This window comes from Astyanax mexicanus, chromosome 14 (genome assembly GCF_023375975.1).
Source record: "Astyanax mexicanus isolate ESR-SI-001 chromosome 14, AstMex3_surface, whole genome shotgun sequence".
Lineage (NCBI taxonomy): Eukaryota > Metazoa > Chordata > Actinopteri > Characiformes > Acestrorhamphidae > Astyanax > Astyanax mexicanus.
This window is the reverse complement of record NC_064421.1, coordinates 22,088,869-22,105,944: the sequence shown is the minus strand read 5'-3', so window position 1 is coordinate 22,105,944 and position 17,076 is coordinate 22,088,869. Positions and strand designations below refer to the sequence as shown.

The following is a 17,076-nucleotide window of genomic DNA, read 5'->3' as shown; positions in this document are numbered from 1 at the left end:
CAAATTTAACTAGGTCTGTGTGTTGCCAACTGTGAAAACAAATTTGACAAATGTGTTATTTTCTGATTAAACAAGCAGCTTCAGTATCAGCTAAACATCGTATCAGTGTCAGTCATTAATAAATGCTTGAGGTCAAGCACTAAATATATAGTTCATGAGAATCCCCACATAATCCTCTGTAAGGTTTAACACCTGGGTCAGACACGGGTCACTGGCCCCTGCCACCTGCACAGATCCTTAAGTTAAAGTTCAGTCATGTGACACTGCATCAGACATCACTGTTGATCAAGGCTGTGTACAAGACCTATCGGCATGGTCAGACGCAGAGCAATTAAAGGATTACATTTCAGTGTATTATTTTGATGCTTTTTTAACTGCTTTGCATTTATTTATTTATTTATTTTTGCCTTTATGTTCAGAAATCAATATTTGGTGGAACAACCCTGTTTTTTATCACAGTTTTCATGCATCATGGCATGTTCTCTCCATCAGTCTTACACACTGATTTTGGATAACTTTATGATAGTCCTGGTGTAAACATTCAAGCATTTCAGCTTGGTTTTATGGCTTGTAAATCATCCATCTTCCTCTTGATTATATTCCAGAGGTTTTAAATTTGGAAAAAATATAAGAAACTTGTCATTTTTAAGTGGTCTGTATAATTACTAGTTTGCAGTTCAGAAAACTAAATATTGTTCATCTTAACAACATACAGTTTAGAGCAGCTCCTGGAGAGCTACTGTCCTGCAGGTTACACCTTCATCCCAAATCTTAGAAACACATGCCATTTAACTGATCAAAAAATCCTAGAGGCAGTCACCTAGGCTGCATTCGAGGTATAGGACGGGTTTTTGGTAGAGCAAAGCCTGTTAGTCACAGATATGGAATAGTCTAACTTTTGTGGTGGTGTCACAAGCAAATATCATGTGATTTGTACATTTTCATTTCTTCTCAGAAATAATGTAGAAATAATTGTAAAAGCGGATATATTAGTTTAGTCTTTCGTGTCATTCCAAACACTGTCCGAATTTAAAGTCTGTATATGAAGCAGGGGTGCACAAAATCAACAAAAATATTGTGTGTGATAAAGAACATCCGACAACGGTCTCTATGTGAAATATTATAAATAAGAATCCTAAATTAGTTTTTTTTTCTCAGGGATTTTTGTCACTTTGCTTGTCTACACTAATATTTTCCTGGCTAAGAAGTAGTTTATTGTGTGTTCACTGACTCAGACTCCAGCCTCCTTATCGATTATGTTATTGCAGCTCTTTTTTCTATTGATGTGTTTATCCTAAAAACTCATATCACAATAACAATTAAAATATGATTTATCTTACAATTCATCAGTATTAAAACAATTAATTCTTTTTACCATCTTTCTATGACATAACAGCTGAGAAATACAGCCTAGGCTTTGAAACACAGCTGAAGTCTGCTAGAAGGTAGCTTTCTGGGAGCAGGTAGCTGAACCCTGGTTTAAAGTGTGGGCTGCAGAGTGATGATCTACAAACCTTTGTAACATAAGCTTTCACTAATAATACCAGACTTTTTAGTACAGACACTTTTAAAAACATGAAATTGATTAAAATTGATTATGTGGACCAATTCTGCTCTTTTTGTAATAAAATATGCAGGAGGTGCTTCTGATGACAAACAATAACCATACTGCCAAGCCCATACTGCTAGTCACACTCATCATAAGACGTTGATTGTGTCATTCTTCGTAAGCAAAGACGACAGACCTACAGATACAGTACAGGACACTGTTCACTACCAACTCTGTTAGCGAATATCAGAATTACAACATTTTGTTTAACAATTCAGTCCATTTATTTCCTTAATTATCAGTGACATGTTCAGTGTAGTGTGTTGCAGTTAGATTCTTGTTGCTTGGTTTTGATTACATTGAATTTAATTTAATGCATATTGTATGTGTATTTTGTGCACCAAGCACAGAATTCATATCAGAATTCTATTAATTCCTCTGTGAGAAAGGGAAAAATATGGTATTAGCTGTTGCTCATTAGTGAGTTAGCTCATGTTTCTTTACAGCAGCTTGCCGAAGTGTCTCTAGTGCCAGCAGAGCCACATTTATACATATATATTTGGTAAAATAAACACAAAAGCAAAAAAGTGAGTCTCTTCTCCTTTCCCTTAGATTTCTGCAGAATTTCAAATCTGGTCCATTGTAATCATGTACTTATCAAACATTTCCCACACTCCACATCAAAATCAAGAGAAAAATTAACAAACAGCCCTCTTTACATTGCTTTCTTTTTACAGCTCATTATCACCTGTATTAAAATAGGCCTTAAAATTGTAATGCAAGGACGCTGTGATGTGAAGAAAACATTTCAAATGAAATGCCACACATTCATATAGGCAGTAGTTAAAAGATGAGCGTGGAAAGGCCAAAAGCAAATACAGAAATAAAACTGGAGTGGGGCATATTCAAAAATATTCAGTGTTCAGTAAAGGTGGGGCCACACAGTCGCATATCCATGGAGAGGTTTTTCATTTTAGGAATAAAAATAAAATCCCAAGAGCCACTCAGTTTCGCAGTAGAGATGTTGTCTACCAAAAAGGCTGTTCTGATTGATTGGACGACTGTGCAGCACACAGGCAGTTTTGCCCCATCATTAGCTAAAATGACGGCCCAGTCTGGCTGAGCGATAGTCCGCTCTCAGCTGCACAAAGGCGTGGAGGAGGTTCCTGTCCAGGTTGGTCAGCTGCTCTCCAGAGCACACCTGCTTCAGGTTATCAGGAGCTACAACTAGGAGGTTACACAGAGCGTGGAGTGTATCTAAGAGATGGAGGACCAGAGGAACCTGAGCAAAAAATAAATAAAAAACAGACACAGATATTATGATACACAGATACAAGTTTTTATGTTGTTTGGAATTAATTCTTTAAAGAATACAAATTATAGCAAAAATCACCTGATTGCTTAATAAATACATCAAAGGCTGTAATAAATATGTATATCAATTTAAGAAAATTTACCATTTAAACTCATTTTATTAATTCAAAATTAAGACAAAAATGGCTTCTTTTCAACTGCAGAGAGTCATAAAATATACAAAAGTATTCAAGAGAATATTATATATGAAAATGATCATATTCAATAGTTGCAGCCCTCATTAACACCCCTAAAACCTTTGGCCCTTGACCCCTCCTTACCCGAAAGTCTTTGGCGCAGCGGCGGTACTCGGCCACGTCGCAGATGGCCAGCATGCCCCCCATGTAGTTGTAGCTGAACTGCTGCAGGTGCTCATGGACGAGCCTGTGGAAGCGCACGCCTAGCTCAGTCAGGACTGTGTCCACATTCTTCCCATCCATAGACCTCCGCACACGCTCCACCTGCTTACTCACATACGCACACACCTTAGAGCTGGCCTGAAAAACAGAATACAAAACGCTTAATTAGACAAACAGGATCAACACTGTAAACTTTTGGTCTACATTTGCTATAATGATCAAACTTATACTCAACTTAACCCTTTCAAAATCTGTATCCATTACAAATGGACATCATGTATTTTCTTCTTTTTTTTCAAATGTTTTGTTACATAACACTAATTGAGAGCTGTTTTTAATCAAAATGGACTAAACAAGCCAAAAGAAGTAGTTAAAAGCCAATTAAACAATAGCTTAGCCTGCCCACTGCACTGGAAAAAACTCAGCACTAAAGCCAAAGAAGCAAATTATATTTTTTACAAATTGTATGTAATTTAGAACACTTTTTTCATGTTTATTGTAGTGTTTAGGGATGGCTTGTAAACAAAAAAAAGTCAATATTAAATAGAAAAATGTTAAGCACAGGCTTCCAAACCAATATACATAATAAAAAACAGTTACTTACCGTACTTTAGTTGATTGGATTTAATGTTAATATAGTTTTTTGTATTATAATATCTGAGTCTTCTTTGTGTGCATTGCAGACAACACACAGCCTTATTGTTTTTATTATTATTTTTTTTTTAAACTGGCACATAATTCAGGTCTGAAAAGGTTAAAATGATCACTACAGAATTTAGAGCGGAAATATTTAGAGCGGCCTATTGAGTAAAGAAGAGCACTTAGTAAAGCAAAGTAAAACAATCCTAGAGTCCACTTAATGATTTCCAAACTCACTAAAGTTCAGGCAGGAACAGTAACTCCTCACTCTGATTCTCTTTCCTGCTACCTTTTAGGTTCTTTGTGACATCAGTTGTAAAAAGCACAATATAAATAAATTTGCTTTGATTCACTACTCACACAAGTAAACACCCCTCAAAATTGATCCTACATTTAGTGCAAATATATCTATGTTTGCGTCAGAAATTCAGTCTCTTACTGTAGTGTACTGTATCATGACATTGTTCTCATCTTCTGGCCTGAAGTCAGTTTTCTTCTGTTCAGTGGTCAGAATCTGCTTCATCTGGCCAATCATGCAGTTTATTGTCCTAAAAGAACAAGAACAAAATCAAGACTGATTAAAAGTTAGCATTGGCTGAATGGAAGAATACATTAAGTACTCACTTTCGTTTAAATCCACATACTGTTAAACCCATAAAACACTACACACTGTGCTGGCAACATTAAATAGTTTGTTTCCATGCGATTTAAACAGTGTTTAACATTTTCTGTTTTGCAAATTCTGAGATAATGCTTAAACTACCGAACATATTTACAAACATTAACACAATATACTTGTATAGTGCAGCACACACCTGAGAACAGTGAACTATATCAGAAAGAAAATTGCATGTTTTCTGATCGGTGTTTTAAGCACTAGAACACAACATCCTGTCCAGGCAATAGACATTTGTGTTTAATAATGGACGAACAAACCGGTCAATTCCAGTGTCCAGCTTCACTTCCATCTGCTCAATCACTTCCTTCTTTTTCTGCAGGCACTCTGTCAGCTTAGGAGATGAACTGCAGGAGTCACCGTTCACAGAATGTCAGAGGAGGCAATAAATGAGCATAAAATGCTTTCCACAAAAAGATGGATGCCCATTATCACTCATACTTACCTAATAAGTGGCATGAGGTGATCATTGAACTGCTTATCAAAGAGGTGAAAGATAGTGTTGGCCTGCTGAACCACATCCAAGAAGTAGAGGTTGGCATTTTTGGCATCTGCAGAAGGAATAGCTATGGAGAGAATAGAGGATCTTTATGTTATTGAATTATTTTGCAAAATATGGACATAACCGCAATTTTTGGTGACTTCAATATTGCCCATTTTGTTTCTGCCAATTGGCATGAATGATCTACTAGGTCAACTTTGTTTTTATTTATGTTTTATTTATTTCTGATGTTTAAACATTTTAACCCCAATGTCTGAAAATGCTTAATAATAAAAATACATTTGCTCTTGTAAACTGTGTAACTGCATTACTATGCTCATATACTGTAAGGTATAAGGTCATATATATAAGGTTGTTTGGTTTCACCAAAATATGTTACATTTCAGTGCATCCTTAAACTAAATTAACAATTATATCATTTAGCACAATCAGTTCAAGCACTAATAATATATATATATATATATATATATATATATATTTTTTTTAAACAGTTTGTGATGGTTCTACAGGTCTAATAATACTTCACGAGCTAATGCTATACATATGCATATTTTGATTATCTTACCTGAAAGGCCAATCTCTAAGGCATAGTCTATATGATCCACACAAAGGTGCTCTACCAGCAGCAGGAAAATGGAGTATGCGTTCTTGGGGAGATCCGCTGGGTCAGACAACTGTATTAAAAAAAATTAATAATAATAATGATTCACTTCCACCCTCCAGCAGATTATATTTTAATAGTTTACAGCTAAATAAACAACAGGAATGAGAATCTTTGCCTTGTTGCATCTCTGGAAGGCATGACGGGTCTCCTGCAACAGGTTGACCACAACCTCTTGTGAGAGGAAGGTTTCTCCATGTGTGTCGATACTGGGGCCCAAAGGCAGATTTGTGCGCTGTCTGATTCTCTCCTTCAGCTCCTGGATACTGTGTGTTAGTGAGAAAGTGAGGGAGCAGGGTGAGTAAATGTTTATGTACTGTATGTTTCTTCTTAGGCACTTCTAGGCACGCAAGAATGGTTACTGTGAATAGTTAAGTGGGTAAAAACTGACCTGGGGCAAGATATGCAAAATTATCTAAAGAAAGAAGTTATTTATTATCTATCTGTTTGTTTCTGTAATGTGTTTTCCTGCTAAGAAAATACATAAAAGCAATTTTCTTGGATGCTATTTCAATCCTTCAAAAAAAAAAAAAAAAAAAAAAAAAATCAGATTTTTCTTAACATTTCCCAAAAGATACAAACTATGAAAAATTGGTATTCTAATATATATATTATATATATATATATATATATATATATATATATATATATATATATATATATATATATATATATATATATATAATATATATACTGATCAACATAGAGGCATAACCTTAGAACAAGTTAAAGTAATATGTATATACAAATTACTAATATCTATATATATATAAGTCTTACACTTGTCTTATTTGTTCTAAGGTTATGCCTCTATGTTGATCAGTTTAGATTACAATAAATAATGTCTGATTTAACTAAATTAAAAGTGGAGATTATATTATGTTAGGCAGCTCTTGAAACTTACATAACCTTACCTTTTTGAATGATACCTTAATAAGCCATAGCCTTAATAAGCTAATTAAAAAAATTGTCTAAGCAATTGAGTACTCCTCCTTTTGTCCACTCCAAAACTGAACAATACTGTAAAGCATGTTAAAAAGATTGTTTACTCTTTAACTTTAATCTTGCTTTTAGAGGTCAGTTCTACTCTCTTTACTATTCACAGTAACAAAGTTTGACCAGGGGTGCCCAAACGTTTGCACACCACTGTGCAGAGGCAATATCAAGACACAAAAATAACCAACACTACACTGTGCTGTGATACAGGGCACTCTTGAGTAAAGATATCTTACGTTTCCACTACCCTTTCAGATACACACCAACATTCACGAGAGCTTCTTACCTCCCAGTTCCTAGAGGCCGTTTTTGGTGGTTCTTTGAGTCGTAGTATCTCTGCAGAATTGAGGCACTGCGGGTCTGTAGATACTGCTGCTCCATGTCTATGTAGCTGTCCAGGTAAGTGGAGAAGATGCTTTTGATCAGCTTGGACAGGAAAGTGTGTTTGTCCGATCCCAGGTTAAACTCTGTTAGCTTAGCAGCCAAAGCCGTTGTCCTAAAAACAGAAGGGGGAGGTAAACAAAACAAATAAAAAAAAAAAAAATCACAAATCTCACCAAGAAAGACTAAAAATAGAAAGATGTACACTTCAATAAAGAAAGAAGCAGATTGGAGACAGAATACCTGGTGTAGAGGTCATACAGGTTTGTGAGGTATTGCTCCAACTCAGTGGGACGAGTATCAAGTTTTTCCTTCACATGAGCCTGAAACCATACAGCCTAGTCAACTTCCAGCACCCACATAAACAAATAAAAGCTTAGTATGCACGTTGTTTACATCAGCATTAAAGATGTGACGAGACACTCATCTCACGAGACAAGACGAGACAGGATTTTAAAATATTTAAAAGAAAACTTCAAAAATGAAAATCACAATCATATAACAAAAACTCAACAGAATGGGTTCGCTCACAAATTGAGTCCATACATAAAAAAAAACAACATAAATAAAAAAGATAAATAAAAAAAACTTTTCTAGGTCCTATATAGTGCAAACACCAACCAGTGATATTAAGCCTATGTTCTCAGTTTTTTTTTCTCTTGAGTCTCTAACTTAACTATAACCATAACCAGTCATGGTGCAAAAAGAGACAGAAGCATCTTCTGTGAATGCCCAAATTTTCCTCTTCTGCTGACTGCACAGCCACCGCAATTTCCGCCATTGCTACTGTGTTGCCAGATCCCTCTTAAAAAGTCCATACTAAACTGGTTCCATTTTTCCCTGCAAGACAGATTCAAGCTTGACGAGAAATAATCTCGCGAGACCTCTTCACACTACTAATCAGCATGTGTATAAGTAAAAGACAAACCTGTAGTTTGTTTTCAAAGATGTTCTGGATAAGCTTCGCCATCACTGTTTCTGGACTGCTGAAGACCTCTCCCACCTGTTTATTGACTTGCTGGCAGAGAAGGGCTGTGTCCTCAAACACATCTTTCTGCATGTATGCTCCCTAAAAAGCAAGAAACAGAGGGTGAACAGAAAGTTTTCCTAGCCTTGGTAAATACAATAGCACTGATTTTTTGTATTAGAATTTTTATTTAGTAAAAAAAAGGCTCACTTCTTGGCACTGCTTGATGTAAACATCTATACAATGGGCATATCCCTGAGGAAAAAAGCAGAGAGAATGTGAGACAATAATACCAATACTGTACAAAGATAAAAGTTCTAGTCATGTAACTTCGGTCCCTTGAGATGTTCATAGCTTGGGAGATTTTTTATAATCTATCCCTGCTTTACATTTCTCCACAACTTTATCTGTGACCTGTCTGGTGTGTTTCTTGTTTTTTTTATTGTGTCGTTTGTTCACTTATGTTCTCTAACAAATGTCTGGGGCCTTCACAGAAAAGTAGTAGTTATACTGTGAAAAAAATAAACAAAGGTGGACTCTATTTAATAATCAGGTGAGTCCTAAAGTCAATTGTTCACACTGGATTTTATTTAGGGATATTAGAGTACAGGGAAGCTGAATACAGACTATAATGATTCTGTTTCTTTGCTTACTTTATTAATCTCCTTACCCCCTGGACCACAGGACCACCACAGATCAGATATCATGACATGATGATGTGTTAGTGTGCATTGTGCTGGTACAAGTAGATAAGACAGCAGTGCTGCTGGAGTTTTTAAACACTGTGCCCATTCACTGTTCACTCTATTGGACATGCCTACCTAGCTGCTTCACCTTGTAATATGTAAAATCAGAGACAGAAGCACATCAGTCATCCTACAGTCCTTCATTAATGGTCCCACAGATCACTGCCCAGAGTGAAGCAAATGGTACAAACATGTGTGCATTTTCGTGTAGTCTTTTGTTGTGGTTCCAGGTACACAGAGGTTTGAATGGAACACAGATATATTAACAAGAGCATTAAAACAGAGAAGGCCTTTTCCTCACCTTAAAATGCAACAGAACTGCAGCCACTTCCCTCATGCGTCCAATCTCTCCCCTGCGCTGAGCTGCTGTGAATTCCTGGATCAACTGTCTTTCCAGGTCATGGTATTTACCTTAGAAACACCACATACACCCCATTGTGCATGAGTATCAACAAATAGCATATAATGGGCTCATATTAATATTTTAAATATTATTTTAAATATTAGGTCTAATTCATAAAACACTAATCCAGTCAATTGCTGTAAATCACAACTACAATTATCCTTTTTTTTCCCAAAGGTAATGTTTTTTAGTGTATTAAAGAAAAGTAACTCCTACTCACTTGCTATCTTGGCTTTGACATCAGCAAATCTGGATGAGGACAGAAAAGAAGAAAGCACATGTGAGAGTAATACAAGGAAATGTGTTATTTTACCAAATCGATTTCAAAATTGGCAAATTTAATAATTAATGACTGTAAAAATAAAGTGGATCACATTTAGGGACAATAATTCAATATCAATATACAGTGTGATAAAACATGTTATAATAAAAGTGATATGAGTATTAAAAACATTTTTATTTTCAGAGTCTTTTTTTGCTACCAATTATAATACTCTTTTAAAGATAATGTAAATAAATGGGGTAAGCACTGAGGTAAGAATTTTTTTTTTTTGAGGTCATGTCCAATATGGCAATATTATACCATAGGTCGATAATGTAGTTATTATGGGAGGCCTAGTTTTTAGCACTTTCTGAATGGCTTTATATAGTTTATATTTATATCAGAATAATACTGGATCAACCAAAAATAGGAAACTATTGTAATATAAAGTATTTTGGCCATATTGTCCACCACTAATCACACAGTATGATTGCTCAACACAAGCCTTACAATATTGATTGGGTTTGTGGGTTCAACAAGCCACTATTCACTGGTCTCCCAATGAGCAACCCTCATTGCTAGCAGGTCTGCAATGATGGCTACCCACTGCCCTGGGCATGTGCGCCCATTTTATCACTGTGTGCGTGTTCTATAGGTCCAGCATGGTGAATACAGTTTTCTAAAAGATTCAATACAAATACACAAACAATACACAGATATCAAACAATACATTTAAAATATGGGTGTTAATAAAAGTACTAATTTTAAAGGAACAATATGCACTAAAAGACAACAAGTATATAAAAGTAGCCAATTGTAAAAGTAGTCCAATTTAAAACACTGGAGAGAGTTGTCTGCCATGTCTTCCCTTTCCTAGGCTCAAAGGTTACTTGGGTTGCCAAATTGTGAACACTGAACCTACATAAACAAGATGAGTTCAAGAACTTTTGCAATATCTAGCATTGACAAGTTATACTCTGTAAGCTGAATGAATTTGCTTGCTCACTTATAGCATGCTATAACCAATAAGCTCATGGTTATAGCATGCTATGTTTTTTTGCTATTGTGTTCTGTACCTGGCAACCTGGGGGTGAAATAGGACTGGGTAATGGGCAGCAGGTGGGATCAGATCATAGACTTAGCATGTACCTTTCATATCTGATGAGAGATCTGGATCCTTTTATACATTATATATATTATACAGAATATATAATACATAATACTGATTAAACAAGCAGATCCACGATGAGTAAAGACCATCCTTCCATTCTCACGTTCATTCTACCTTACCTAGCTACCTAATGATAGGAAGGAATCTGCACATATATAATATATATATGTATATATTAGCTTGGAGCTAATGCATTATATAACTTAAATTTATTTGCATTTAAATATTAAACGCTCTAACTGAAGTGTTTCTGTTGCTTTGTCACCCCCCTATAGCTGCTCTTATCATGACTATGTGCTTGACATCTTGCCATCATCTGACCTTTTCCTGCACAGAATCTTCCATACCTCAACTGCCATGCATATTGCTTACCTGTCAAAAGGCAGCTCCTGAGCAATCAGGTGCAACTTCTGAATGATGTCAGCAGCTTCTTTTATCTGCACGGGATGAAAGAGATTAGACGATATGAGATATGGCAAGTGTGAGTGAGAGTGAGAGCAAGAAAGGAAGAGATGGGCACCTTGCTGGCAAGGGGGAAAAATGGACATGAGAAAAGCCCACAGGCACTGGCCTTAAACCTGAGGATCAGCTTACAGTAAATCTCTCTCTGTCCCCCTCCCTTCACCCCCTCCTCCCTCTTGTCCAGCACAGAGCTGATAAGAGTGAGCTCAGCTTCAGTACACCTGCGCCCCATCAGCAGCAACAGCAGCAGCAGCAGCAGCGGCATGTTCACTAAAACTCCCTGCTCCGCCTGCCGCCGCCCAGCTAACTCTTTACACTCACTCTCATATAACTATTATGAATGGGCTACGGCTAATCCCGTAGCAGTCTCGCTAAATCGCCTCCCATAATCTGTCCCGATGGGCAGGCGGGAGGTCTCGCCAAAAACAGGAACCCTGACAAGAACTCCCCACCTCGCTCTTCACCCCCTTACACACAAGAAGGAGGAAAAAAAATGGGGGGACGGAAAAAGGCCCTGCTGTCCACACATCCTCTGTTCCCCCATCTGCTATTCCTGCCTGCCTCAGCTAACATCATTACTGTGCTCCCGTGAGGTGGATCCAGCCTTTTTCTGCTCTCCTCACCGAGGTTTTCTAAGTATCTGTCCCCCAGCTAAGATTAGCTAAATCCCATGTAAGTGATGTAGCCATCTCCCTGCAGTGGGGGGTTTTACCAGCGCTTGTCTCCACACTGCCTGGGCCCAGCCCTCCCTTTCACAGGGATTAGCCCAGCCTTCCTTCTCTCCATTTCCTCCTCATCTTTTTTTTTAACCCCCCCCCTTTAGCTATTCACCGGCAGCTCCTCTCCCTGTCCCCTCTTTTCTCTACTGGAGGCGGGCCGTGTTTGAGAAATATTGAAGAAGTCTGCCGGGTATATTCCCACACGTCTCTCTCACCAAGTGTGTTGGTGGTCTAATGCTAATAGCATTCCAGATGTAATACTTGCCACCCATGGTTGGTCACACCACAACTCTTCAGAGTGACTTAAGAGATAAACTTATGAAGGACATTTCCAATTAAGTTGGCAGGTGTCAGAATTCTCCTACAGATCAAATCTATGCACTAGCCTGTGGCACTTACAAGTTTTACAAAAAAAAAAAAAAAAAAACACAAAAAACGAATAGATTTGAATAACTTTGTTACAGTGGTGTAATACTTGAGTCTCATAAGCATGAGCGAGCGGCCTCAGTCTCAGACTTTGTTGAACTCAGTCTTGTCAAGTTTTTTTTCTATATTTATTGAATAATACTCATGCCTAAAAGATGCACAAATCAATGTACTTAAAAGCTGAAATTTGAATGGTCTCAGTTAAAACCACCATAGACTGGGTATTGTAGTGCTAGTTGTCTTCACTTAACAAAACAAAATTCTGATTTAAACTAGACATTTTGATGTACATGTCTTAGCCCTGAATCAGACTCCACTTGAGCAATTTTCAGCACAGTTAGAAACATCTGGTTTAACCCAGAAACTTGACAGTGGAGAAAATAAGAACATAGGACGTATTAAATTATAAAGTACAGAACTGTGCAAAGGTTTTAGGTAACTGAGAAAATTCCTAACAAAAGACCATTTAATTTGACAACAAGCATTTACTTGCTCAGAAGAAAAAAATAATATTAGTGCAAGAAGAAGTGGTCCTCTAACCAATTCCATCCTCAAAGAGGACCACCTGTAGTTATCATCCAATACCTGGTTACCTAAACAGTCCTTCAGGCAGTTAAACAAGAATGCTGCTAATGGATTAGAACAAGAACAGGCAGTATAACTGCGATAACTAAGTTAACTAGCAGCATGGCTGTTTATTTGTAATGAAACATTTGTACTGACCTTCTCAGGGTTGTTAAAGACATCACTGCGCAATTCTCCATCCAGGAACTCGTTAAAGTAAGTCATGAGCCTCTGGGCCTCCACAGCTCTCTGTCTCGGAGTGTTCACGCCCTCCAGCTGGTCTCCAAGGTGACATACCTTTGTAGCCACATAGCTTATGTGGTCATCCAGCTCCTGGAAGTGCTGGAAAGCCACCTATGAAGACAAAAAAAATAATATTTAAACAAATTTTGGCACAGGTTCTCACTCTATTAAAAGGCAATAAAATGATAAATGATCTTCTCAAACCTGATTGCTTCTCTGTAGCTCCTGGACCTTGTGTGCAAACTCCTTGGCCTCCCGGTGGCATTGCTGTTCAAGCTTCTCCACTTTCCTCTGGATCCTTTCATCCAGCTGTTTTAGCTCTTCTATGTGGTTTTCAAACTCCTCCAGCAACCTGAGAAAACAGGGATCACTATTAGAATGCATCTTTAAAATGTACTTTATGTATTTAAGAGAAATACAATAAAAAAAACATTATTAAAGTCCTAAATATATGAATTACAGCATTGAAAATCACTAAAAATTAAAAAATAATAATATATTGAAATATGCTTGTCAGTTTTTAAGCTCCATATTACCTGCATAACTCATTGTTTGTTGCAATCAAAATTGTCTGGAAAACAGATATTGCAGAAACTAGTCCCCAAACAAAAAAAAACTCTTTATTACACACTGGGAGCATGCGCTCTCTGCTTACTGGACAGACCTGTCAGGGACAGGATCAAGATGAGTACACCTGATACTTAGGTCAGAGGTTATCTGGGACCAGACCCCAATTTAACTGGACTTAAAAGCGCAATGTGCGCAAACACTCTAACTTTTTTCTAATTCCAAACATGGTGTTTCAGCCCAACAGACATGGAGAAAAAAAAGCATTGGAAAAGTGTTATCATGCTATCTCTCTTTACCAAGTATCAAGGACATCAAAATCTACTCTTTCAACAGTTCAGAAAGAACAAGCTCCAAAGAGAAAGTCAGAACCACACACTTCGAAATGGCATAGCATTTTCAATAAGTATATTTACTGTGCTGGCAAAACAGCTAATTGCCTGTTACCATAAACTGCAACTCCTCTTAAAAGTGCCTTTATGTGATATGATGTGTGTATGCGTGTGTACACACACCCTTGCGCACTCCCAAGAGCTTTGTCAGCTGCATTTCTAAGCACTTGCAGGACAGCGGTAGTAAAAAGCTCCACGTCAGCATGTTTAGATTCTCTGGGTGGTAGAAAAACCATTCCAAAGTGATGAGTGTATAATCTCATATCACAATAATTCCTCCAACGCTGGGTGCAGCTTAGGGCCTTTTCCCTCTCTTGCGCTCTTTCGTTGAAATTCGTTCTCTTCCATCATTTGTGAGTCAGTGGTTCAGCAGCTCATATCAGGCTCTCCACGGTTGGATATGTGAGATGTTAGTGTAAAATTTGGGCTGATGTTTCTGCATTGCCAGTTCAACAGCTCTAACACACTGGTCTACATCACTGTAGTAGCAAACTGTTGCGCAGTGTCCATGCATATTGCTATTAAAAAAATACTTGAAATGAATGACTGTAGTATTGTGCTACAAGTGCACAATTCATTGTACTAATTGTGATTACAAAGTAAAAAGGTGAAATTGAGCCAGAATCACATACGACAATCAAAAGGTAAAATAACACCTTAAATCACTATACTTCACTTAGCATACTAAGCTAAAGTCCAACATTAGCACAAAACATGCTCCCCCAAACATATTGTTGCTGTCACGCAAATTTACAAAATGAATCTTCAAAAAATGGCAACTTTTCAGGAGAAGAAAAAACTTCAGTTAAAACCAATGCAAATTTCATCATATGTCAGTTTGGAGGATTTATTTTGGACCACTTAACAACAGTTATACACCTGCCAAATTCAGATTATGTCAAGAAGTGAAACAAAATTACACAAGACTTTCACAATTAGTTATTACTTTTTTGGGTCAAACCCCTCTGCTCCTCCTTTAGATCCCCCTCCTGGAGTTCTCCACGCCAGCCGCTCAATGTACTCGTCTGCATCAAACGGTTCCTATAAAAAAAACAACAAACAAATACAAGCTTTGGCTTTATTCAACTACTCAACCTTAAATTATGACATGAAACAAGCATCAAGCATGACCTTAATGAAATCATCAATTCCTAGTAAAAACATTTACAATACATTATGACAACATTGAGAAAACTATATTCTGATGCCCACAACATTGTCACAATAATAAAATACACTTCTAAATGTTCTAAATGTGCATTATGTGTTTGATCATCAGATATTTATGGAGGCATCTAATTAGGGTTTCTGTCTGAAATTGAAAAAAATTACACATTTGGTCGATGCCTGAATAGTGATGGTTTATCACAGGTTTTCATTCATTTTGCAGTAAATTGCATTAAAATAGTAAATTAACTGGAACAAATGTATTTCTGTCTTGTTTTTGTAAAGCAAACACAATCATAAAACTACAATGTAAAACAACTTATTAGACACTAAACTTTTAGCTAGCATCCCAGAAGACATACTAACAAAGCAAAAATTGTTTTGATATATTATTTACAATATTGATATTATTATAAATAAATTCAGTTGCAGGTTATACTATGAATTCCTACAGATGGGACATGAATTGAATTTTGTAAAGTTGTCAGAATTATGTCTGTTATTAGGGCAGTGTTACCAAATGATATGATTTTGACAATGCTTTTATTAAAGCTTACCTAAACATTTTAGCTATTGGACAATGTTGTCACAATCATTAGGTAACACTGCCACCCAGTCATAAGACATCCCTGACAACTTTCAAAAATTCCAGTCATGTTCCATTGTTTATTATCTATAGAGATGCTCAGTATAATCTGTAACTAAAATTATTTACTAAAAAATAGCAGAAGATAAGCAATTATTTTAATAAGTGATAATACTGGATCAAAAAATAAAGTGTGCTTTGTTGATATGTCTGCTGTGATGGTAAAAAATGTTTACTCTCAAATAATTAGTTTTAAGTGGTAACTAGATTTATTATTATGCTCAATATTTAAAAAGCAAGACAGAAATACATTCAGAACAGTTAATTTACTAATTTGATGCAATAGTAGATAACCTGGCTAAAATTAGTGATGAATGCTAAGTTACCTAATGATGAGGTTGTGACAAAGTTGTTAATAAAACCTAAACACTGCAGCTTTTTGGACAACGTTGAGGCAACGTTGTGCAACAGCATACAGCAGGGCCGGATGGAGAAATGCACCAATACACCAATTCACACACACATCACACATAATGCTACAGCAAAACAATTTAACTTACGCAAAACCTAATATACACTGCTATCCAGCTAGCTTAGCCTAGCTATGTTTCTTATCTCTCCAAATAAACCACATACACACATATTGCTAAAACTAGAGCTAAAACTAATCAGAAATGACAGATTATCACAAAACAAAACAATGTCATAGTGCTAGTTAACGTACTTCACAAACCAGGGCAGCACCATTCACCCCAGCAATACCAGGCAGCTAAGCTAACTGGCTAACTGTCTAACTGCTTATGTTTCGTGGAACATACACAGTGTAACTTAATTTCGGTGACATTGTATTACAAGCACTTACATTTTTATATGTATGCTTTAGCTATCCCTCTAAACAATTATAGACTGTCTAACGTTAAACAGATAGTTAGGTTACCTAGTTGAAGCTGTGTTGCTGAGCAGAGCGTGCTAGTTAGGTTAGTTAGCCAGGTTGCTACGCTAACTCCACTAGCTAACCTAGAAACCGCAGCTTACCTCGAATAGCTGAGCGGTGGTGGCCATTATATACAGTGAGAAAGAGCCGTTTACAGCGGGCAGAGTGAAGTCCGCTCAGCCCACCAACACCTTCAATATCTGCAGCGATTTTAATCGGATCCGCCGCTGCCTGTTTACCCTAAACCAAGGCCCTCTGCTTCCTTCTCCATACAGCTGCCATAACCGGGTAGGTGTTCTGTCGAGTTGTGCTACCCTGTAAAACCGTGCTACCCTAACTTATATTTAAACG

General features: G+C 37.0%; 1 protein-coding gene across 1 annotated transcript; it reads right to left on the bottom strand.

Moving 5' to 3' along the window:
• Positions 1-1,809: 1,809 nt before the first annotated feature.
• On the bottom strand, positions 1,810-17,038 carry exoc5 (exocyst complex component 5). Its single transcript, XM_049463909.1, has 18 exons — positions 16,827-17,038; positions 14,985-15,079; positions 13,284-13,431; positions 12,996-13,190; positions 11,038-11,102; positions 9,453-9,481; positions 9,131-9,240; positions 8,294-8,338; positions 8,045-8,185; positions 7,360-7,439; positions 7,022-7,231; positions 5,858-6,005; positions 5,644-5,752; positions 5,022-5,142; positions 4,837-4,923; positions 4,340-4,448; positions 3,184-3,399; positions 1,810-2,831 (listed from the first exon to the last, which is right to left on the bottom strand). The coding sequence occupies exons 1-18, from the start codon at positions 16,851-16,853 to the stop codon at positions 2,643-2,645; spliced, it is 2,124 nt and encodes a 707-aa protein (XP_049319866.1). The 5' UTR covers positions 16,854-17,038; the 3' UTR covers positions 1,810-2,642.
• Positions 17,039-17,076: the final 38 nt, after the last annotated feature.

Excerpts from the sequence above, each read along its gene's own strand:
- exoc5 (XM_049463909.1), bottom strand. The coding sequence starts at position 16,853 with ATGGCCACCACCGCTCAGCTATTCGAG. Across the intron at positions 15,080-16,826 it reads CCACCGCTCAGCTATTCGAG|GAACCGTTTGATGCAGACGA; the intron begins GTAAGCTGCGGT and ends TTTTTTTTATAG. Across the intron at positions 9,482-11,037 it reads CAGGAGCTGCCTTTTGACAG|ATTTGCTGATGTCAAAGCCA; the intron begins GTAAGCAATATG and ends GTCCTCATCCAG.